General features: G+C 43.0%; 1 protein-coding gene across 1 annotated transcript in view; it reads right to left on the bottom strand.

The window, feature by feature from the left end:
- The window catches only part of ST8SIA4 (ST8 alpha-N-acetyl-neuraminide alpha-2,8-sialyltransferase 4), a 98,345-nt gene that overhangs the window by 54,848 nt on the left and 18,018 nt on the right, over nucleotides 1–25,479 (bottom strand). Inside the window, exons 3-4 of the mRNA XM_035100005.3 lie at nucleotides 15,876–16,133; nucleotides 3,422–3,715 (exon numbers count right to left, since the gene is read on the bottom strand). Coding sequence (XP_034955896.3) covers nucleotides 3,422–3,715; nucleotides 15,876–16,133 — 552 coding nt within the window. The remainder of the gene's footprint in view (nucleotides 1–3,421; nucleotides 3,716–15,875; nucleotides 16,134–25,479) is intronic.

Here is a 25,479-nt window from a genome sequence, read left to right as displayed (position 1 = left end):
ACAGCAAACAAAACAGCTGCATGACATACAGAACTTCATGTATAGCTTTCTTCCATCACTGCATCTTTGAACCAGGCTTTAAAAAAACCCCAAACCCTGCAACTGTTTCATTTCTGGTTTGTCTCCTTGATTTTTGTGCAGCTCTACAGGAGCCCAACCAAGTATAATGGTGGCAACTCTCTACCTCTGTAACTAACAGGTGATATGAGCTTATTTAACAGAGCAATCAACAAAGCTATGGGGAGCAAGGGCCCCAGAAAAGTGCTGCTGAAAAATGTTCAGATGCTAGAGTAAAAAGATCATTCATGTTGCTGCATGGAATGTCACAGTTTTTCTTCTTGGGAAGATCTGAAGATGGGGATAGTTGGATTTAAAAGACCAGCTTAAACATTACAGCTGAGTAAAAAACCCAGCCTTTTCAAACAGGGCCTGCATTTGAATTCTTTCAACTGCTTGTGAGAAAAGTCACACAGAGAACAATTGGAAAAGGCATTCAGGTATTTGGCTCTACTCTCTGTGTGTGAGTGCAGTCGTTCCTTGGATGTACGAATAATGCAAATATAGCCAGCATGTGTTATCGAGAACAGGGGTGAGAGAATCTGTCAATTGTGGTTTCTCTAAGTTGCTCATTTTTCTAATCTTTTGTTCAGTTCTCCACATTTCCACGTCAGCTGTCATGAAAATTAATTAGTGCAAATTTCTCCAAATACACACATTTTTGCAAAGCTCCTTTTCCAGATAGAATGCATTCTTGTATGTCATTTTCATGAATATATGCATTTTTATGCACACTTTCCCTCACACAGACATTTTTGTAGACACTGTACAGCCATTTCGAAGGATGGCTGTGTTTCAGTTCATGCAATGTTTTGGAAATTAAGCAGGTTTACCATTAAATGAGAGCTGAATCAAATCCTTCTCCCATGCATGCTCAATCCCTATCTGAGCGGAAATAAGTTGAACTTCTATCAATACTCTCACAGGGAAAATATGAAGGGTTTTGTTTGTTTGCTTGTGGGTAACTATAGACTGGGGAATATGATGGAAAAGCTGAAAGGAGACTTCTCTATGGCAGTGTTTCCCAACCTTGTGCCTCCAGATGTTTTGGGACTACAACTCCCATCATCCCTAGCTAGCAAGACCAGTGGTCAGGAATGATGGGAATTGTAGTCCGAAAACAGCTGGAGGCACAAGGTTGGGAAACACTGCTCTATGGAAGTTAATGTATGCTTGATTTGTTTCTAGATTATTTCATTTTTTAAAAAAACCCATTTACTGCATTAAAACTTTTTTTAAAAAAAGATTGTTCATTTGATTAATAGCTGTGCTTGTGTAATATACTTAAAATTTTCAAATGACTTGTGAACATATGTGGATACAAGAAAGAGTCCCATCCTAACAATATCAGGGACACTTGCAAAATGGACAAAACCTTCTGGTACATATTTAAAATGTTTTTAACGGGGAACATAGAAGAGCCTGTTGGATCAGGCCAATAGCCAATCTAGTCCAGCATCCTGTTCTCATAGTGGCCACCCAGATTCCTATGGGAAACCTACAAGCAGGACTCGAGCCCAAGAGCACACTCCTGTCCTGCTGTTTCCAGCAATGGGCATGTGAAACTTCTAACTCTGACGGCAGAGCCAAGTCAATCTCCAAATCGATGCAATATTCTGAATAATAATAATAATAATAATAATAATAATAATTTATTATTTATACCCTGCCCATCTGGCTGGGTTTCTCCAGCCACTCTGGGCGGCTTCCAACCGAATATTAAAACAGTACAGCATTAAACATTAAAAACTTCCCTAAACAGGGCCGCCTTCAGTTGTCTTCTAAAAGTAAAATAGTTACTTATTGCCTTGACATCTGCTGGGAGGGCGTTCCACAGGACGGGTGCCACTACCGAGAAGGCCCTCTGCCTGGTTCCCTGTAACCTCACTTCTCACAATGAGGGAACCGCTAGAAGGCCCACGGTGCGAACATTTCAGGTGTGTCCAATTGACATGCGATCGCCGACACACGGGTTATTTTGGACTCGGAAGAGGGAAGAACGGGGGTGGAATGAGGCAGGCTTATGCACACGCACAGGGACTGGAAATAGACACACACACCCCGCACAATATGGTCACCGCCTGTATTAGATTAATATCATTCGAACATTCTATCAATGAAGAAAATATTGTGTTGGATCCAGAGAAATGTGTGCTTAATAGGAACTTCTCCACCAGAAGCTCTTGGGGATTGGGGGACATTGCTGGATGGGATAAAGCAGTGGGCTGAGAGGAAAAAGAGGGGTTATGAAAAAAAATGGCTGAAGGCGACCTCTGTTTTCAGGTATTCCCTACTCTCTCTGACCCGTTCCACAGCTCATGGGGGAGGTTTTCTGCCAGGGAGGAGGGGTATTAAAGTCTGCTTCTTCCAGTTCCTTATGCACACATTTCTCTGCATCCGACCCACTACATACTTGACAGTTAAATTTGCATAGGGCACAAATACTGTCAGCAAGTTCAGTATGAAAATCCTCTAATTTCATAAAGCACCTTCAATCCACAGGGTATCTCCCATTTAATAAGCAAGCAATGCTTAATGGACCGAAAAACTCTGCTAATTCTAGCCACAAATATGCTATGATACCATTTTTTAAAAAAAGAAAAGAAGAAAAAGCAAAACAGGAAAACACACACCACAGCAATGCAGCGCATTGAAGAAATAAATCCCCGAAAGAAGTGTCTCTAAGAAAGACTTAATACAACACAACAGACAAGAATTTGACTTTTGTGACAAAATGACTAATGCAATTCTTAATGCATAAACAGAGGAACTAGGGCAATAGGAGCTAGACATGATTTTTACACAACCAGGTAAACTGAAATTAGAATAGCACCTTCGTCTATTTTTTCTAAATTGACATAGAAACTTTTGGGGAGGATTTAAAAAGAAGTACAAGAAGGATTGAGAGAAAAACAAATCACTAAGAGGTACTCCATGCCTGGCCTGTTAAGCTTATCCATCTTCTTGATTGTACAGGAGAATTATGGCTACTAAAGGCCTGTTTCAGAAGAAGAAATTTAACGCATACAGCTGGAGGACAGAAACACAACTTTCAAATAAGAGTGTTCAATATTGGGATTTGCTGGTTCTGTTATAAATAATTCCTCATAAAGTCACTCTGTCCCATAAAAAAGAGGAAAGGGGGATCACCAAATTAAATCATTGCCAATGTTTGCCTCTGCCTGGACTAAATGAGTGGGGAACGTTTTCAGGCAAACAAGCATGACTTTATCAAAAGCATACTCCATTGTGGTCAGAACAGAATTATCATAAACCTTTCCAGTGCTATTCTTTCACTCTAGTGAAATTTTTAGTTATGAGTTCTATTGTGCCAAGGACAGGCCAGTCTTTTCCAGACACTTACCCTCTGACAGCATGAATAAGTCTCAGTGATGGATAGGCAGTTCGCACTTTCAATTTATTCTTAAGGATTAATGCATTAACCCACTCCACATGCTTCTCTCCGCCTTTGACCATGAAAGCAGGGATCCAAAGGACACTGTCATTCAGCATGGATAGCCTATGCACAAATTTCTCTCTGTCACTCTCATTCCGAAAGCCTCCAAATGCTCTTTGTACAACTGATGGGTTCATGGTAATAAAATCTGATTTAGTCCCCACATCGGCAGCATACTCCACCACGGGAGCTAGATTGCACCTGAAGAGGAAGAGATTAATGGGAAAAAATAAAATAATAAATATGAAACATTAACTCAGATAAAAAGGTGTGCGTGAAATAAAGGCTGAAAATGAACGTGCAAGGCTGTGGCATCCCACATGCTTTCACAAAGCACTGTGTGGCATCTAGCCATCTAAAAAATATTGGGTGAAATCCAGAAGCATCTTAAATCCCACTGAAATCAACAAGGACCTCATACTTTATGATGCACTTGAGCAACACGAAGAACAGCATACTTGCTGAATGAATGGGCCACTGATTTAAAGCACGTTACCTAGAAGATAAGCACCATTTCGATGAATGCAACGAACTTCTGAAGAATATTTTATAGTTAGGCTGTAAGGAGCTAACCAGTGCTCTTGAAATTAACACAGTGTTCATTTACTCACACGTACCACAAAGGGTGCTTGAGGAATTTGATTTCTCTGATATCTAATTGCAGACTAACCTGATCCACACCTCCCAGAGTAATGTGTAAATCATCACACAATTATCCTAGGGATTTTGCACTTCTCCGAGTTTTGCAACACAGTTCTCGGCTTCAAAAAGTGTCTAAACGCGTTTAAAATCCATATTCTCCTGCAGATTTCATATATTAATTCAGAAACAGACAGAAACTGGTTTATGGATGAGCACATGCAGATCTGTCACAGATTGGAATAGAAGGATTCATCCCCAACACACACACCCTTTCGACAGTTGCCATCAGGATGCACCGATAAGAATGCTGTCATAAGAGCCATCAAATTAATCAGACTACGGCTGGTATTTCAAACTAATGTAGCCCTGATCACATATTTATCTGTAAAAACATGTATATATATTTTTTTAAAAAATGGTTGCCATGCTACTTAGTTGACATAAACCGACTGCTTATTATTTGAACATTGCAGAATGCTGTCAAATGTTCCATAAAACCTCAAATGCCATTGTATAAGTGGCAGCTTACTATTTTAAAATCCCAAATGTGTTGCCATTTGCAAGCAAAGGCATAGCAGACTTATTATACTGGTCACCTAGTATAATTCTAGGCATTAGTGCATAGGAATAGGGAACACAGGCTGACATCAATGGCGAAGACTACTAAGGGACTGACCTTATTGCTTCCTGTTGGAAGTAGGGACAATAGCCTTTCCATATGATTTGGCTGTCTGTCCTGCAAGTCTCCTGCTAAGGATTGGATTCAGGTTTAGAAAAACAATTGCCATTTTAAAAAGCCGTAGGTAACTGGAGTGGGGTACATCTAGGCTTCTCAGGGCAATGTGTTCTGTCCATTTTCCTCAGGTCAGGCAGGATGGAGTTTTAATAAGAACTATTGCCTCCACAATGAATCATCTCAGACTGGGAACTTCTACAGGAGCTGGAAGCTCTGCCCTTCCTAGCTCTCAGCCAGCCCTGATCCGAGCAGGTGCTTCCCCAGTTTCTCAAGTAGCATCCAGCTAGCTGAACATGCTTGATGCAGCTCTGGAGTTCCTACCTGGTTCACTGTATCCTCTGCTCCTCTACTGAGGAGACCTCAGGTTTAAGGTCTGGACAGGGCTGAACCCTGACAGTTCCACAATGATGGTGGGAGCCACTAAAGGGGCTCTATCCCATGCCACCACCAACCATGCTTCCATCCTAGATAGGACACAGATAAGGACCTCTCCATCTCATATTAGGGAAGTGGGTAGGTTGGTACAAGAGGAGGCAATCCCCCTGGCATCCTGGACCCACCATTGTTACAGTGGAACCTCAGTTTATGAACACCTCGGTTTACGGATTTTCAGTTTACAAACGCCATGGACCCATCTGGAACGGATTAATTCACTTTCCATTACTTTCAATGGGAAAGTTCGCTTCAGTTTATGAACCGACTTCCGGAACCAATTACACCCATGCTTCGGGTTAAGTATGCTTCAGTTTAAGTACTCCGCGGACCGTCTGGAACAGATTAATCCACTTTCCATTACTTGGGAAAGTTCGCTTCAGTTTATGAACAGACTTCCGGAACCAATTGTGTTCATAAACCGAGGTACCACTGTACTTTAGTACAACTAAAATACAACCCGCAAATCTCCACAAAGGTTTTCAGTAATTATAATAATAATAAAAATAATAAAAACATGTCCACAAGTCTTAAATGACTAACAGTTACCTAAATGCCAAGTATAAACTGAAGAATACTGGAAGCATTAGATCATCACATCTAACCACCTAAATAAGAAAAGTCCAGATACACCCTAATCTTTACTTTTCTCATCTAATTTAATATCTCTTTTACTCCGAAGGTAGAAGGAAGAAAACCTTTCCTTTTCATCTGCTCAAAATAATCTCTGGGCAGCTTTGTTATTTAAAATCTCAGTTGTTGTGATAATCTAGCCACCCCTGCTTCTATTTCAAAAAAGCAGTTCATCTTACAAAACACTCCTGTAAATATTTCAGCCATTTGCAGCATGGTCCATTCCACCATGAGCACATATCTGAAATAAGTGCCATTCTTCAGACTGCATATTGACTCAAGGAAGCAGGTGCATGACTATAAATATGAACAGCAAAAGTATCAGTGATTCATCACTTCCCGTGAGAGACTGCAATACTACTTATACCTTTGTTGCAGAACCTTGCATTAATGTGTTTATGGAAGGATTTAAAATGCAATCTGTGAGCAACCAGGAAACAATGGCAGCAAAAGAACTTTAGTAAGATTTCACTATTTTAGCTACAATCAGTGTTTCACATTGGGAAAATCACCGTAGTGTTGATTTTTTTAAAAAAACACACACCCTGTATTGCAACTAAATGAAACAAAAACAAAAACTGGGAGTTCCTGTAGCTACTATCAAACACAGTTAGAAAACGGATAAGGGTTCTATGTTGCTGCTTCTCTCCAGAGCAGAAAATTTCAGTACATTTAAGATATTGGAGGGTTGGAGGCATATACATATTTTAAGTGCACCTCTGCAAGAATTCCTCATCAGGGGAAATAAACAAGCAAAGGAGTGGAGAAGAAAAGCTGGATGATGTGAAGGTATCTTGAAAGAGTGTTAAGGTGGAATATAAAGAAGGTGGCAGACATTCAAACTACTACATAGACTGTGGGTGCTATGGAGGTTTCAGGTTGCACCACAGCCTTTAGGGGGGTGGGGGAGAAATACACAATGGCAGATTCCCCATCTCTGTATACTTACATACCATTCTCTTGGCCTGTTGCCATTGTTAGGGAAAACACATGGGTTACTTGGTAGGTATCCGCTAAGTGGATATTTATAAGTTACCTACAGTCAGGGAAGAAGAATTCCCCATTAGGATAAGAGCCCTCTCTCCTAAAAAAGTATAATACATTATAGAGGGGTGCACATTTTGGAAGCAATTGGAAGTCAATTGGCCAATGTAACATATTTAAGCCACAGCTCATAGAACCACTCTCCACCCACCAGCACTTTTCCTGATTTCCTTTTTATATATATATGTATGTATATCATTGCACAAATTTGCCTCTATACCAGTGATGGTGTCAGACATGACATGCAGAGCCCTCACTGCTGGCACACGCCCCATCGGCCCGTTCATGCTGTTGTTGTTGGTCCCCCCCCATTTGTTCTCCCGCTCCTCCTACAGCTTGTCTCGCTGTTGCTGGTAGCCAGAGATTGGTTTTTTAACCCTTTCTGTGCTGTTTTTTTCTGGCGCTTTGGCAGACTATGATTGGGTGTAACAGCGTTCATTTTTTAACCCGTTCTGTGCTGGTTTTTTGGCGCTTTGGCAGACTATGTCAGTGCTGTGTGTTAGTTCCAGCGAAGGTATTATTCATCATTTATTTCTGTTCTCCCCCCCCCCAAAAAAAGCACAGCAGCATTTGGGGCACCCCCCCAAAAAAACAAAGCAACTTTTGCACCCCCCCCAAAAAACCTCCAAAACTTTTGTTAGCAGCTCCCCCCCAAAAAAGCTCAACAACTCTGGGCACTTTGTGATAAATAAGGGTTTTTTGGTTTGGTTTGGTTAAATAATTAGTTTTTGGTTTATTAAATACAGCTATATATTACAATTATACATTTGTGTTATTTAAACTATAAATATCGTGAAATTATGGGGTTTTTTCTCAAAGTGACACACCACCCGAGTTATGCTCGGTTTTTTGGCGAATTTTGACACACCAAGCTCAAAAGGTTGCCCATCACTGCTCTATACCATTCTTCAGAAGCAGAGAGCTCTTTTCAAGGTTTTCTGTGTCCAGCTATTTCATGAGTTTTACTTTTCCACCATACCCTCTCGGGTTTGGTTCTTCCATACAAAGCCTGTGGCACATATGCGTGTATTGCTGTGAAATGACGAGGTTAACCAGAAACAGACACTAAACTATTTTGCTGGTCTTGGCATTACCAACGAATACTTATGGGCCAGACCAATACAGAACTTAAACTTCAAAGTTTCAAGTGTGCGGGCACTGACACTTAGGCTACAAATGGACATTTTATTTAGCAGTTCATGCATGCAGGAAATAATAAAACATGTCATCTCTTAAGTTTTGAAGCAGGGCATGAAAAAAGCAAGAGTTGTCGTGAGAGATCAAGAAATGGCTGCAAAAAAGAAATGAATCGGAGCACCCTATCCAGCTACCCCACAGATAAGGAACCCAGGACTCTCCATTCATTGTTGGACTACAACTCCCAAGACTGCTGACTATTAAGCTATGCTATATGAGGCTGATGGGCTCCAACAACATCTGGAGGGCCATAGGTTCTACATCTTTGAGCTAACCTTACTAGGACTGTAAGTGCATGCTGCTTGCCTAATGTATAGATCAGGCTTCCTCGGCCCTCCAGAAGTTTTGAGACTACAATTCCTATCATCCCTGACCACTGGTCCTGCTTGCTAGGGATCATGGGAGTTGTAGGCCAAAAAACATCTGGAGGGCCGAGGTTGAGGAAGCCTGGTATAGATCTCGTTGCTAATCTGGATTTTGAAAAAGAGGAAATATATTTCTTTCCATGGAGGCGCAGGTCAATTCTGTGTCCAGGGCAGCTGTTTATCAGCTCCATCTGGTATGCAGGCTGAGACCCTACCGTGTTTCTCATATTATAAGTCATGTCTTATAATCTTTTTTTCTCAAGAAAATAAGCCTATGGCTTATTTTCGGGGGGTGTCTTATTATTTTTTTAAAAAATTACAGTATGGTACCTCCCCTGTCCGGCGCCCGGAACTGGCTGCTGCTGCGCTGCTGGGCGCGTTGTCGGCGCTTCAGCAGGGCACGCTGCTGGGTCCCGCCGGGTCGGGGCTTCACGCGGCGCGCGCTGAGGCTCTTGCTGGATCCCGGCTCGGAGCAGCGCGCGCTGCGGCTCTTGCTGCGTCCCGCCGCCGGGTTGGGGCTTGGAGCAGCGCCAAGTGCCAACCCAGCGGCGGGACCGGCGGGACCTGCAGCGCGCGCGACAGGAAGAGGAGGGACCAGCGAGTGGCAGCCGCGGCGGCCAATGAAGGCTCGGCCGGGTGTTTTTTGTCGTTGTAGCTGCGTCCCGTTGCGTCCCTCCTCTTCCTGTCGCGGCTCGGCGCCCGGAACTGGCTGCTGCTGCGCGCGTTGTCGGTGCTTCAGCAGGGCACGCTGCTGGGTCCCGCCGGGTCGGGGCTCCACGCGGCGCGCGCTGAGGCTCTTGCCGGGTCTCGACGCCGGGTCAGGGCTCGGAGCAGCGCGCGCTGAGGCTCTTGCTGCGTCCCGCCGCCGGGTCAGCGCTTGGCGCGGTGCATGCTGCTGGACATTTTGGAGGGGCAGCAGCAGCCGGTTCCGGGCGCTGACAGGCATCTTCCTCTTCCATGGCGCCATCCAGACCTGCTCCCACCACTACGGCTTATTTTTGGGGTATGTCTTATATTTCTTCAACTCAGGAAAATCCTGCCATGGCTTATTTTGTAGGGATGACTTAAAATATGAGAAACACGGTACCTGCTTGCGGACTACCTCGCCAGAGTGGTGCATGTCCTGGTTATCTCTCGCTTGGATTACTGCAATGCGCTCTATGTGAGGCTACCTTTGAAGGTGACCTGGAAACTACAATTAATCCAGAATGTGGCAGCTAGACTGGTGACTGGGAGCGGCCGCCGAGACCACATTGGCTCCCAGTACGTTTCCGAGCACAATTCAAAGTGTTGGTGCTGACCTTTAAAGCCCTAAACGGCCTCGGTCCAGTATAGCTGAAGGAGCGTCTCCACCCCCAGTAATGTCACTTGAGAGTCCCCACTTTCACAAGCATGCAGTATGTAAATCAATGGGCATGATGCCACTCATTCTGTGCAGAAACATATTTAGGAAAGTGAATTTTATCTTTTTACAGTACCTATTTATGGACAGTGTGTTGCTTTGTAAAAACAGTGGCAGTGGTTTCAGCATGCTGCAATTGATTAGTTTGAGGAAGAAAGAACAAAGTGGGGGAAAGAACTCACATTCTCAGTTCTTAGTTGCATGAAGGATGCTAAACATAGTTCTCAGATTGTTTCATTTGTTGAAGCCAGTAGTTGATAAGGGCATGAAAAAAATAAGCAAAAGGGATATATTTAAATTTCAGGGGGGAAGAGAATATGGGGTAGCCAGTTTCACCCATGTATTAAAAGCTCACCCTACATCTTTTTAAGTCTCTTGAGAGTGAAAGCTTCTCCAGTCCTGCCATCTGGTCTTTGGGCAAGATTAAAAACCTGCCTGGTAAAGCAATAAATTCTCAGACTATATGAAGAACAGGCTGAGGCATTGTTTTCTTTAAAAAAAAATTTAAAACATTTTTAAAATAGATGTCACTCATTTCAGTCTCTCATTGTTGATCTGCAAGATCTCAACTCATTTGGAGGGCCAACAATACCTCCACTCGTTCTTTTTTTTTAGTGACTTTTTCAGCTTTGTATATAAAAGGGTCTTTGGGGACCTGCATAACCTTTCGTGTGACAGCTTCAAAGGCTAGTTTTTCCATGTGAATAACAGGTAGCAAAAATAACACGGCATAAAATAATGGTTGTCATCCTCGATCTATATACATCTACCTCCTGAAATTACTCTAATATTTTCTGTAGGAGACTGGAGTGTTTGCTTCAAGCAGATGTGGCCTAGACACATTATTCCTGGTTTTTTTTTTAAAAAAAATCTACAATCCAGTTCTTCAAATCTGCATGCACATTATCTTTCTATCTGTTTTGCTATGTAAAAATTATACAGATAATACAGATAATATGCCTATGAGACCACCAGTTGGAGAGCTAAAGATCTGCTGCATGGAAAAAATATCCACAAAATATAAATGTAAGACATTGAGGTATAATCTGCCACAGGTGTTGTGGAAATTGCAGAGGTACAGTGGTACTTTGGGTTAAGAACTTAATTTGTTCCAGAGGTCCGTTCTTAACCTGAAATGGTTCTTAACCCGAGGCGTGCTTTCACTAATGAAGCCTCTTGCTGCCGCTGCACCGCTGGCGCGTGACTTCCATTCTTATCCTGGGGCAAAATTCTTAACCTGGAGCAACCACTTCCTGGTTAGCGGAGTTTGTAACCTGAAGCTTCTGTAGCCCGAGGTACCACTGTACTGGGAATCAGAATAGTGCATGATTTGGTACAGCAGAGGGGAACTTAAGGCCTGCGGGCTAAATTCTGCCTGCCATGCCACCCCATTCTCCTCCAATAGTACATTCTCCTCCACTGCAGAGCCATGAACCTTCAGAACCAGCTGCTATGACATTTCTGCCCAGCCACTTACAATCAGTAGAGGGGATTGTTGCTTTGTCTCCTTGGTGCTACATTGAATTCTAGCTATGTTTAGTGATAATAAAAACATAAGCATACTTATTAAATATGACCTAGTTCAATAGTATTTTGTGAAGCAGGGATAAACTACTTGCTTGTAATTACATAACCAACAAGTTACCATCTTTTTGCATGCATGCTTGTTCTTGAGAGTGTTTAGACACGGATATAATGAGCTATATTCAACACTGCATGAGCATCACAACACAACTTTCCTCCTTCTCCTCCTCTCCTTGCATCCCCCTTAATCTGCTCCCTAACAGATACAGTGGAACCTCGGTTTATGAACACCTCGGTTTACGGATTTTCAGTTTATGAACGCCGCGGACCCATCTGGAACGGATTAATTCACTTTCCATTACTTTCAATGGGAAAGTTCGCTTCAGTTTATGAACGCTTCAGTTTATGAACAGACTTCTGGAACCAATTGTGTTCATAAACCGAGGTACTACAGTATTGAGGGTTTGAGGTGTGGTGGTGTCTGCAGTCAAGAGGAAAGGGAAGTTCCACTGTACGAGTGAAAATCTGTTGCACAGGCAGAGCACCAGTGTTGGTTGCAACCAAGTATGCTGAAGACCAATCTCCTTTATTCAGGAGGGACCTGTTACTTCCTGAGTCTTGGCTAAGTATGGCTATTTTACGGGCATTCCTCCTGAGTCAAGAAAGCTTAAGCCCATCTAGAGATTATACTTGGCCATGTGGCAGACACCAAGAGTATCTCGAATAATACTAGCAGGTTTCTCCCACCATGTAGAATGCCATGGCACCATTAGCTAGCACAACAATGCCACTCCATAAAAAATCAAAAACACTGACCACACATCACTCTAGAGAATGAAAAATATGACTTCTTCTGAGGTACACAGGCCACTTAAGGAATCAGGTTCATTAAACTTTGCCTGTGTAATAGTGGGCAGGAAATTTGATGGAGTGGAGAAAGAGAGGGAAAAAGAAAGTGTATCCAAACGGAATCTACAGAAGTTCCGTCTTTTGACTTAATCTCTGCGATATTTCACAGTCTTATTCTACATTCCTGTCTACATACATACAGGTTTATTTGTCCTCCCTTACGGCTTTTCACATATGCCTGATTCAATTCTTACACTGGAGCCAGAAGAGCAAGAGAAAGTCAGTAGCCTGATTTGTGCTCACACTAGCAAGGATGCTCTAATCAACTGAACAAACGTTTGATTGCCGTTTCTGGTGGGAGAGTGCAACATTCCTATCATTTTATTCATATAATTCATCAATAAAGTCGGTTGCGACCTATCTGATCAATTTAATAGTAGGTGTTTCAGCTTAACTATCTAGTCAGTCCTTGACTGAATCTCTGCAAGAGAGCATGCAGGGAAAGGATAAAGTAGGACCGTGCCATTTACAGATGCACAGAGACTTAGCAATAAATTTTCTTATCTTATGTAATACAGACCACTTCCAGAGAATTGCCCTAGGAACAGTACAGGAGTATTTTTTGTGCTACCTTACAGAAGTGCAATATCTATCAAGTCTAGCCCCTTTAAAAATAGAAATCCAGATTCATTTAATAGAATATAATAAATGAATACATTGCTGATTTCAAATACTTCGCATACTGCATGCTTGAATATCCTATACTATGCATTCATCTTGCTTTAGCAGATTCACTGCTAGATAAATTGGAATTACTCTGCAGATATTGAGAGTTTATACATCCCTGGATTCCAACATGCCAGCTCTAGCAGTTAACTTGACTAACACATTGAGAGACTTGTATCCAGTGTATTGAATGTGATATTATTTTCAAAATTGAATCCCCAGACAGCTGCCTGCATTATGCTTTTCAGACATGCAATGACTCCTGTGAGTCTGTCCCCTTCCTGAACACATGCAAATAAAAAGAGCAGTCCCAGAATCCGGCTAGCAGGAATGGGTCTGCATTGGTCACGGATGAAAGAAGAGTAAATCACAGGGCATTCTGTGTCCAAATAGAGCAATATGAGAACCTAAGTTAGGAGAACAGGTGGCGGCACTAATAAAAGATCCAGGCCTCAAATATGCTATTCTAATATAAACCCAAAGAATCTACTGTATATGCTTGTGAAACACCCTAGATGGAGCCGATGGATTAATAGCGCATGTCTTGGAGCTACTTAATGTTTGTTTCACTTACTGTTTCTTTCACTGTATACACAGAAAAAGCAAGTACCTTTTAACTTCTTTTTATCTTACGTCCTTTAAGGTCTAAAACTCTTAAAAAGTATCAGGTGCACTGATCTTAACAAATGATTGAGAAAACATCACATTTAGCATGTAGACCAGGCACCCCCAAACTGCGGCTCTCCAGTTGTTTTGGCCTACAACTCCCATGATCCCTAGCTAACAGGACCAGTGGTCGGGGAAGATGGGGATTATAGTCCAAAACATCTGGAGGGCCGAAGTTTGGGGATGCCTGATGTAGACTAAGGAGTGCCTTGTAGGGTTCTGGGTGTGCATCCTTGGTCTTTTTAAAGTCTCTTAATCAAGGACAGCATTCCGCAATTAAGAAAAGAAAGGTGCATAAATATCTTGAGATACCATTCCATCTCTCACTTCACTTAGTCCTGGATGTACTTTTCAGTGATGAGAGGGGGTGTCAGGAGTGTGTGCCTCCTGTGACCAGTAGGGCTTTGCAAGACTGGGGCTTTCCTAAGTTTGTTCTGAAGAGGCAAGGGGCGGCCACACAGGTGAGGCCGGTTGGTAACTCACAGCACCTGGTGGCAAGAGCCGGGAAGGGATATAAGCTCAGTGTTTCCCTTTGGCTCTTTGCCACAGCAACACGCTTCCTGCCTTGGTTCCTGACTCCTTGCTTCCTGATCCTCGGACCCTTGGCTTCCTGACTCCTGGCTTCTAGACTCCTGTTCCTGCTCCTGCCCCGTCGTCTTGCCTCCGGTCCCGCCATCCTCAGCCAGGACTTTTACCGCCCGTAAACCGCCCGTAAACCCGCCCGTGACAGGGGGCAGAGGTTCAATCCATCTAAAGTTCAGCACTTTCAACAGCAAAATCCTATGCATGATTTCAGTAGCGCTGCTGAACTAAAATAGCATGGGGCATGTTTCAAGAAAATGTTTACTTCCCATGAAAGTAAAAAAGCACGGGTACTGTTTGTGAAAGCACGGGTACTGTTCTGGGAGGGAGAGGGGACAGGACATCCAATATGAGGGCATGTGTCACCATGACCAAGGCAATCTGGCTGTTCGCCCCTTGCCCCAGCCAAGTGACATGTAGATGACTAACTGGGGCAGAATGTACAGAGTGATGAAGCAGCAGTATATTAGGGCAGCAATAGCAGTAAATAGGTGCCAAAAACGTGCAAAGATCAAGTTTTGAATTTTTCACAGACCTCTATGATCTGAAACAACATTCACATCAAAAACCAAACCTCACAAAAATGATGCACAGCAATAATTCACACTGATTTCAATAGTGTTTACTTATTTACATAGTAAGTACTTAGGTATGCCTACTCAGAAGTAAGTCCAACTGAACTCGAGCCTTCATAATACTAAACTTACTTAGGACTGCAGACTTAGGCCCACTGATTTCAATACAAGAGCTGAGAATACGCTATTCAGACAGATGAAAGTGGCAGGATCTTGTCCGTTCTATTAGGCATGGAAAACTGTGACTTGCTAAAAGCATAGTGGGCATAAACCATATTCCACTCAAGCCAACAGCAAGACTCAGATTGATTTTTAATGGTTCTGGATGGCACCCAATGCCTCATATTTTCAACTAAAACTTGTTTTACATTCGTATGTGACAGTCTATTAAACAGTGCCCACAACTCTTTTTAATTTCTTGCTGACCTTTGACAAAGTAGAACACTTTGTTTTGGACAAACAAACTAATTATTTAAACTAAAATATGTGAATACATTTGCACATGCAGTCAGAATATATTTTTGGTGCAGCACACAAGGGTTTAGATGTGAGACTTCCAATTCCCTTAATGGGAGCTATCTGGCTAATCCTCAATGCATTTCACATAAATTGTACCCCATACAGTGCATATATAATAAGTAAAGGTGGTGATTTTCTGCTATGACTATTGGCAGGAAGGAGAAAATGAAAACATTTTCATTTTGCAGAGCCAGCTTGCTATCGGAATAGTGATTTTTGCCTGCATAAAGAGCAAAACCAGAACCTACAAAACAATATGACAAATCTCACAAATCTCCAACAGTGCAAATTCTCATTTGCAATATAAAAGATGTACCTGTTCATTTTATTGTGAAATATATTTAACTCTGGGCACCACACAGTGAAAGTTATCACTTAGCAGTTCCAAATCATTGTTCCAAGTTAAAACATTTGTGTTCATTACTGCTGAAGTAAAAAACAACCTGTCAAGTGAGAGATGAATGCTCACCTTATAACAAACTCGTGGTTGTCAATCTCTTTTCCACAGCCACTATCAAGGAGAATACCGGAATTTCCTACAACAGCACATGCCTTAAATCGGCGGTTCTTCATTGGTGAAACTTCAGGAAGAAGACTGTGTAAATCCTGAGAAATATTTAGTGTGCGGCGTCTGTCTAGCACGTAATGGATTACATCTCCTGGCTTGAAACTGCTTTTGACTACTGAGACATCTCTTTCTGCATCCAAGAAACGAAGAATGTTCTTCCTGTATTGAAAACAAGAATGCAAATTTATGATACCTCTGCAAGATACACAGTGGTACCTCAGGTTTTGAGCATCTCAGAAGCCTAATGTTTCAGTTTTAGAACGCTGAAAACCTGGAAGTAATTGATTCCATTTTAGAACGCTTTTTGGAAGTCAAACGGCTTCCGCTAAGTCCCCCCCCCATTTTTTCCATTGAAATTGCACACCGCCCTTTGCGCCTCAGTTTTCGAACATTTCAGAAATCGAACGGTCTTCCAGAATGGATTATGTTCGAAAACTGAGATACCACTGTATTCCAAAAGAGTTGCCCGTTGCTTGAAGCAAAATTGCGGCGTAATCTTGCCATAGCTGCCAAGTTTTCCCTTTTCTCGCGAGGAAGCCTATTCAGCATAATGGAAAATCCCTTTAAAAAAGGGATAACTTGGCAGCTATGAATCTTGCATGGACTTTTAGAAAGGTTTACTTGCAACATCGAACCATGGCTTAGTACTGATTTTCAAGGTGAGTGCCACAATCAATTTTTTCCAATTCGAAAGAAATGAAATGTTTGCTAAAACCAGGAAGGAATTACCATAGGGAAATCAGGAGCTAGAGACAGCAATGAGAATCCTTGATTGTTCATTCACATGAAATAAACCAAGCCATGATTTGACATTCCAACCTCAACCACCCTTCACCCATCTGATCACACTGACTCTGGCCTCCTCAAAGTTAGCCTTCAATGTGCAACAGCACTTTTCTTTTCCCACTAACAGCTGACACATTTTAAAAACAAAACAAAGTATGAAAACTGTTACTTTGGTGGGTTTCATTAAACTGTGATGAGACTGCATTTGTAAACCTATGATTTAAAAGCCACCACATGATTTTAAAATGTCAAAGCTCAGTTTCCATCGATCCATCTTTACTGATTTTCTTTACAAAAAATATTGATTATTATTTTTAAAATCAAAAGAGCAACCAACAGTTCTAGAGCAAGAATCAGATTCAATAATATTGTTGAGAAAATAAATGTAACTCATGGAGCCCCGGCTCAAAACCAGCATGTTTACAGTTTCTAATCGCATAAGGCACAATAAAAAAAGAAAACCCATAGAAGTCAGCAGCAAACATGGTCATTGATTTTAGCAGGATTATAATATTCTAAAGTATAGGCTCATATGAAATTCTCATCTTATTAAGTAATTGTGCAAAGCAAGAGACTGGTGAATTTAATTCTGGTCTGGCCACTTCCACATTTCTACCCATTTCCTAATCAATCTGCAATTTTTAAAAAGTCCTCTTAGAGTACATATAAAAAGTTCTCAATTGTGTCTGTGAATGCATATTATGATACATTTAAACACCAGAGGATTATATTGCAAAATTCAGAGAAACACAAAATCCCAGGGATAACGAAATTTCAATGTGCACATTAGTTCCAGATTAGTGCACTGTTTATGGACACAAGGCATGGATACCTGCTGGTCACTTTTAAGCTAATTCTGCACATTAGCACTGAGCCCTAAACCAGGAGTTCCCAAACTGTGGGCCCTGGACCACTAGAGGTCCTTGAGTTCCATTGAGGTGGCCCATGACATTTCTGTGGATTTGGGGTTGAAGACAGGAGATGGCACAGCCATTGCATTAAATATTCAGCCGCTCTGGGAAGATGAGAAAGATCCTTCCCTTCTGCCCTGAGCTAATCGCACAATTTCTTCTGCTACAATACACACAAGCTATCCACAGCAATGGTGCAGCATGGGGGGGGGGGGCGCACAGGGGAGGTTCCTCCCGGTGCAAAATTGTTAGGCGCACCCGGTGATGCCTCAATAATACAGCTGTGTGCTTCCATTGCTGGGCTCCATTGAGAACGGTTTCTCCGTGTGAACCAGGAAGTGACCTCTCCAGACAATGGAATGGCTCTTCTTAACTCTGCAGCTGAGATCTCCTGGGTGACGCAGACACCATTAGGCAGTTGAATGCGCATGCGTGCTCCATACATTTCGCTCCCTCCCCCCTTTCCGTGCGGCCCCGGAAAGTGGCAACCCACGTATGTCACTGCTCAGAGCAACTAGGATCTCTGAAAAAGAAATACCTTTTTGAATACCTTTTGACATTCCAGACATCTATAAATTAAAGACCAGCCTGAGATTTCTGTGAGAACAGGCGGGTGAGTCACTTTTTAGGAAACAGACAGTGTGCCCCAGGAGACTGTCTCTCTCACACATTATCTCTTCAAACATAGTACACATCCTGCCCACCTGATAAATGTCCCATCAAGTAGAGATACTTAAGGAACATCTATGTCTTAGCACATAGTTATTCCTTTCTTCTCCCTTGGCACCTTGGTAATTAACATCCTACTTAGAAGACAGCTTCAAAGCTAGCTTCAGCAGTGGCTTCTCCTCTACCTTTAAGTTTGTCCCCATAACTCCAGATTGACCTACAGACCTAACAGAAAATCCCGCACTCTAAAATATCCTTTTGAAAAAGAGGTGCTAGTCCCATGAAGGGGGTGAAAAATCACTCATTCAGGGAAAAGGATGGGACCAATGAATTCATGGCAAGAGACTAAAGATTATCAATTATTACTATTGAATTTTATTTTCAAAAAGGGATTTCTATGGTATGTCATAGTAGCGGGGCATTTTCCACAGAACGACACTGAATGAAACATTGAGTTTTTCATAACTCAACTTTCCAAATAAATGAGGCCAATAAACAGTTACGTAGACATGGAGTGGGGTGTGTGTGTGGCTTCCAATGTATTGCAGAACCAGCTATATGTAGCCTATCTGCGAGCTGGACAGAAGATGTGGGTATTTCCCACCATCGGGACACCCCCCCCCACCATCCTGCATGTCTGTCACTTGCCCCCTCCCCTACTGCTAACCCCTTCCTTCCACCTGCTTTCCCCCTCCTTCCCCCCCCCTCTCTTAGGGTTGCCATATTGACAGTTACCCTTCACGCAGAGGCTTCCACTTGCTAGTGCTGGTGGTGTCTCCAGGTCACTGGGCAGGCTCCACTATGGGCTCCACCTCTCCCTTTCAGGCCTTCGGCCTCCCTCCAAATGGCTGCCAGTAAGTCGTATCCAGGAGTAGGCCTGGTGGCTGCGCTGGCCCCAAAGGCTGCTCAAGCATAGGCAGCTGCGGTGGCTGTGTCAGCTCTGTGACCTCTCCGGTCCTGCCTGGGCACCCCTAACTGCTACTCAAACCGCATTGAGTAGGACCCGAGAGACTGTGGAGCTGCTCTCGCCACTGCGTCCCCTTCCACACTTGAGCAGTCATTGGGGGGCCACTGCTGCTGGGGAAGGCTCAGGCAGGACCAGAGAGGCCGCAAAGCAGTGAGTCTCCCTCCCCGGGCCTGATCCTGGATATGACCTTGCCAGTGACCACTAGGAGGCCTGAAAGGGAGAGGCAGCTCCACAGCAGAGCCACTCAGCGGCCAAGAGTCACCCCTGGCACCAGCAAGCGGTAGCCTCACGCAAACAGGGTCTCGGCAAACAGCGCAGCCAGAAGCGGGCACTGGAAGGGGGGGTGGCAGTGGTGGAGCTTCTGCTTCCAGGGCACAGCTGCGGCGCAGAAAGGTGATGGTGAGTGGCTGACTCTGAAGAGTGCCTGCCCTCTCCCACCCTTCGGCGGCATGTGTCTGCTCCCCCCATCTGTCACGGGGCTGCCAGGGAGAGGTCTGGTCGGAGCAAGGCGAAGAGGAGCCTCTAGTCAGTGACAGGCAGGAAGGGAAAGAAGCAGGAGACAAGGAGTTAACGGAAGAACACTCTGAGGCGGAGGGGGTCCCTGAGGCACGCAGGGAGACTCAACACCTCTTGAGCAGTTCCGGGACTGAAGGGGAGGGTCTGCCTATTCCCCACACACAGGAGCAAAGGGGGTGGAAGCGACGGGAGCAGAGAAGGAGGGTGGGATTACCCAAATTCCCCAATTTACCCCAAATTACCCAAATTCCACTTCCGGAACCTGAAAGCGATGAATCGGACGCATGAAAACGCAATCTGTATATATGTATATAATGTAGAACTGTGAATATATCTCTACTTGAGAAATACTTGAGGTATTTCTTGCAGAAAGCTTCCAGACCCCCTTACACCACCAAAAAACCCAGACATTTCATTTAAAAAATAAAAATCTGCCCAGGTGGGCATGCTGGCACCCCAAACCAGGACATGTCTGCGGGGACCCAGACGTATGGCAACCCTAACAAAGAGCGCCTGGTTCTCAGAAAACAAGTTTGCTCCCTTGAGGTCAGGGTAGCTGAATTGGAGAAGCTGAGAGAGGCAGATTGGTTGGTGGGTGATGTCTTTAGGAACATGACAGCAGTGTTCACCTCCCAGAGTAACAGTTCCTTTGCTGTCATGAAGAATTCACACCGTGATACCACTTTAAACTGTCATGGATCCCACCCCAAGAATTCTAGGAGCTGTTGCTTGTTAAGAGTGCTGAGAGCTGTTAGGAGACGCCCATTCCTCTCAGAAAGTTACATTTCCCACAGGGAAGAGAGATTGACTGTTAAACCACTCTGGGAACTGTGAGGGCAACTGGTGTCTCCTAACAACTCTCCTAACTATTCCAGCGGCTCTACAAACTTCCTAAGTGTGTTTGTTCATTCTGGGAAAAGAGGGGAATGGCATAGTAATATCATACAAGCCATAGTCAAAACATCAAGTCACAAAGAGATTTCTGATACCTGTACTTGGTTTTAGAACTATGAGGATGTTACACTTACTTCTTAAGCCTAAGGGAACTGAGACGTGATTTTTGGGACTTACATTTCAGTAAAATAGAAGAGGGAAAACACATTCTTTAGGATATTGGTGTAGATTTGAAGCTGTGCCGGAGAAGAGAATATCTGATGACTGAGCTTGTGTGAGAACACAGTAATGAAGCAGATTGGGATATATTAAAATGCAAAGTGCCTAGGGCATCAGATAAATGATAAGTCAAAGCTAAGGTTCCCTTTCTCTGTTTTTGGCTTTCCTGAAACCTAAAGACTGTATTTTTTATCATATTTTTAATATTGTACACAAATGGGTTTAAAAGCTGCTCAGGCCTAATATGCCAAGACTGGCAAATACTGGAGAAAATACATTAAAAAAGAAAATGAGCTGATCTAACTGCACTAAAGACCTGAAATAGGACAATACATGAGATAGCAAGAGAACTGTGTAGGATTGCCAACTCCTAACTTATAAGCTTCCTTATAAAGCAAGGCTGGGGAACCAATGGCTTTCCAGATACTGTTCAACTCCAACTCCTATCAGCCCCAGTCAGAGCTCATGAGAGTTGGAGTCCAGCAACATCTGAAGGACTACAGGTTCCCTTTCCCTACTATAAAGGGTCAGGCATACTAAATTGAGTTGCTCTCGGCTGAGTCAGGCCAAGCACTGTATTGTCCTAAGCAATCCTTGTGAAAATGATGGGCCAACAGTCTGCCATGTCAGTTGGCAGGGCTGGGCGATATATTGATATATTGCCCCAAAGTGGTTTGAAGTCCATATTGTGACATTGGTTTCATTATTTTTGACCTGGCAAAGTATCGTGAATCATGGTGTGTGTGTGTATGTGCGTGCGATGCAAAATAACCGTGAAGCCAGTCAATGCTTCTCACGATTTCTGCAGCCCCAGTTAACTCTGCCGGCTCAACTCTCCCCCATTTCATGCAGGGGGCAGCGAATAAGAGCAAGCACTGGCAAAAATCACTGTGAAGCCAGCCAATGCCTCTACATAGCTCCATCCTTATTTCAGACATTGTGATATATTGGTAAATCCTGATGCTTAGCCGGTGATATGTCACAATGTTGAAAATCAGATATCAGTCCTATCAGTAAGATGGACCATTGATCTCATCTAACAAGATAACCCATATTTTCTTAGAGAGGAAGAGCATAGGAAGCTGCTTTAAACTGAGTAAAGACCACCAATCTCACAACCCTATCTGGAGATGCCTAGGACTGAACCCAGGATCACAATACACAAGTTTTAACACCAATCCATGGCTCCTCCCCCAACTCTAAGGGAACTCCCATGCTTCTTCTGACACTGAAACACTGTTGAACATCCCCTAACGACACAGAAGCCTTAGATCTGTGGCTTTTCAAAGGAGGAAATGAGGCCTATTGATACAGCAGAACACCTGTGCAGCATCAAAGATAAGTTTCAGAGAAAACCTTATCTCTAGATCAAGTTATGAACAGAGCACAGGCCTTTTTGCTCTGCAAGTGGAAGCAAACACAGCACAGCTCCTCAAAAGGCTCACAGAAGGCAATGACTTTTTGATCTTTTAATCTTGAGAACTGCTGCAGCATGGTGAATATGAGTGGGAGATAGGAAGTCCCCACAGATCACCTCAAATTCAAGCTTGCTTGTGGTTTTGGGCAGGGCACAGTTCCTTCAGCCTACTGTCTGCAAAATGGTGATGGGGATAAGCATGCTGTCCTGTCTTATGGGGATGCTTTAAAGATTTCCGAGGTCATGCATTTGAAATGTGCAACAGAAGTACCAAATTGTTGCAGCTAATCAGCCGGACCCACACTGCAGCCAGCCTTATACCCTGATTGACTTGCAACCCAGACCTCTCATGGGATGTAAAATTTAATGCTGACTTCCCTTGTCTGGTTAGCATTTGGGCCTTGACACCCATACAATGGTACCTCAGGTTAAAAACTTAATTCGTTCTGGAGGTCCGTTCTTAAACTGAGATACCACTTTAGCTAATGGGGCCTCCTGCTGCCACTACACCGCCGCCAGGCGATTTCTGTTCTCATCCTGAAGCAAAGTTCTTAACCCAAGGTACTATTTCTGGGTTAGCGGAGTCTGTTTCCGCGGCTTCTGACTGGCTGCAGGAGCTTCCTGACTGGTCAGACTGAGTTCATCAGAGTCCGGGGCGGTTTATATGAATAGAGCTGGTCCATGATGTCATGAGCTGTTGAAGCTAGGCTTGCCAGACTCAATAGAGGACAGGACTTCTGTGCCTTTAATTGCCCTGCTCTCTTTTGAGTCTGGAAACCTTAAAGAGAAACCAGTAGACCCTTTGCTTGGAAATTAAACAAAGGGCCTGCTGGTTTCTCTTTAAGGTTTCCAGACTCAAAAGAGAGCAGGGCAATTAAAGGCACAGAAGTCCTGTCCTCTATTGAGTCTGGCAACCCTAGTTGAAGCTCAACTGGGCTGACAAAGTTACAGGTAGGTAGCCGTGTTGGTCTGAGTCGAAGCAAAATAAAAAAATTCCTTCAGTAGCACCTTAAAGACCAACTAAGTTTATATTTTGGTATGAGCTTTCGTGTGCATGCACACTTGTGAATCTGAAGAAGTGTGCATGCACACGAAAGCTCATACCAAAATATAAACTTAGTTGGTCTTTAAGGTGCTACTGGGCTGACAAAGTTTCTAAATGGACTGCATGCAGATATTTTAGATGTTGTCTGTCTAGCCTCTATCTGGTTTTTTAAAAAAGTACCTTCTGTAGCCAGAAGTCAAAAGAAACTGACTAAATTTCTGCCTGGGGGGAAAGCTCCAAGCTGGTTCTAAATCCTCTAAAAGTATTTCAACAAGAACAACCATGCTGTTGTTCAGATACAACAAACATGCATACACAAGACCTTCATCCTCTACTGAAATGTTGCAGATTAACCGGCTTGTGTGCAGCCAGTCTTGGGTAAAACAGCTAAGTACTCAATTAAACGTTAGTTTCTCAAAACTGCAGAGATCTTAACAATGCAATCCGATGCGTAACTACTCAGAAGCAAGCCCCATTAAGTTCAAGAAAAAGTGTGCACAAGATTGCAGCCTAAATTACCTTTGTTTCTAATTGCACATTGCTATGCAAACATGAATGGGGGGACAACGTTTTGTTCTGAAACCACAGAGATACAGCTCCTGCATACTATAATGAAAAAGGAAGTTGTGCAGAAAGTGACCTTTTGTTGTTGCTCTTGATCTTACAATTTAAGTTTGACTGTTCATATGAAGAGGCTACATTAAGAAAATCATTAGGGGAAAATGCATTCCAACTGTTCTGTCTTCAGCATCCAAATGTAAGAAATTTGTGACTTTTAACAATCTAAGGTAATGCTTTTCGCTAAATGAAAAATGCACCATTTAACTTGATCGGCTTTTTGTTTTAACATATTATTTCCTTCTTTAAAGATGTACCGTATGCTATGTAGATCAGAAGTTAAGTACGTACTCCTAACACTGCCAAAAATAAAAACGGCCCAACAACTGCTTTACAGAGGATGCATTTAGGAAAGCTCCCATATTTGGAGTTGCAGCTGATTTAATGTGAGGATTGAAAATGGAAGATTTATGTTTAGATTCTCCTAGGAGTTATTGATTGCCAAAAGACAAATGGCCACTATTATAACTAACTCCACATTATTTTATTTATCTTATGAGGCACCTTTGTAAACAAAGCCTTCACTTCATTCATCATTTTTCTAACAATTGTAATCACTTCCTCTGAACAGAATAGGTCCCAAATAATAAATGTGTGAATTGTTTTCTTGTTTTTTTTAACTTGACCCCAACCTTTGCAGCCTGGGCATTTAGCTGGTCTTAATGCTTTATTTTTTATTTTATTTTTTGTTTGTATGAGGTCAATGCACAAAACTGCTTACAATATACATATGGGTTGTATGAAGACTTTAGCCCCAGTGATAGCTAATGCTTCTGATTCCTTCAACTCCACGAAACCTTTAATGGGGACAGGGGGATAAAGATCAACAAAAGCCACCCATTCCCAGCCAGTAAGATCCCTCCACTGGATGAAAGCCTTCCATGGATGGAAGGTGCGACGAACCCCCTCGCCGACGTTGCCGATAGATTATGAGACGAAAGGGTACAGGAGTAAAGCAATCTCCACTCAATTCCTTACGCCTTAAAATAAACCCCTCAGTTCTGGGCTTCTCAGTAAAGAGAGTCTAATTCCAGCTTTTGTGGCCTGATCTCACAAACGCTCAGGGCTATTTGAATGAACAACCTCTTGCCTACAGAACAGGGACTCTCTCAACTCAGATCCACACTGTATCAGTCTGCCATATCGCCCTGGCAAACTTGTGGCACTCTAGGTTTTCACCATACTGCCCTTCCTGTGTGACTCTAGGACACAAACTATCCCTTTTTCCTTAGGTAAGTTTTGCCCTTTTCTGAGTCTCCACCTCTGTGAGTTTTAATATGCTGCTGGAATAACCAAGACGATACTCTTTGGCACAAAAAGTAGATGAATTTTATTTTCTTGAGAACATAGGTTTTTCTTTTCTTAACGATGCATAAGTTTACAAGCTTAGTTACAGTTATACATTAACTCTGTCAGACTTTAACTTCAAGTTATCCTAAGCCTAACCTAAACCACCACTATCC

Source organism: Zootoca vivipara, chromosome 10 (genome assembly GCF_965207765.1).
Source record: "Zootoca vivipara chromosome 10, rZooViv2.hap1.1, whole genome shotgun sequence".
Taxonomy (NCBI): Eukaryota; Metazoa; Chordata; class Lepidosauria; order Squamata; family Lacertidae; genus Zootoca; species Zootoca vivipara.
This window is presented reverse-complemented; position numbering and strand designations above follow the sequence as displayed.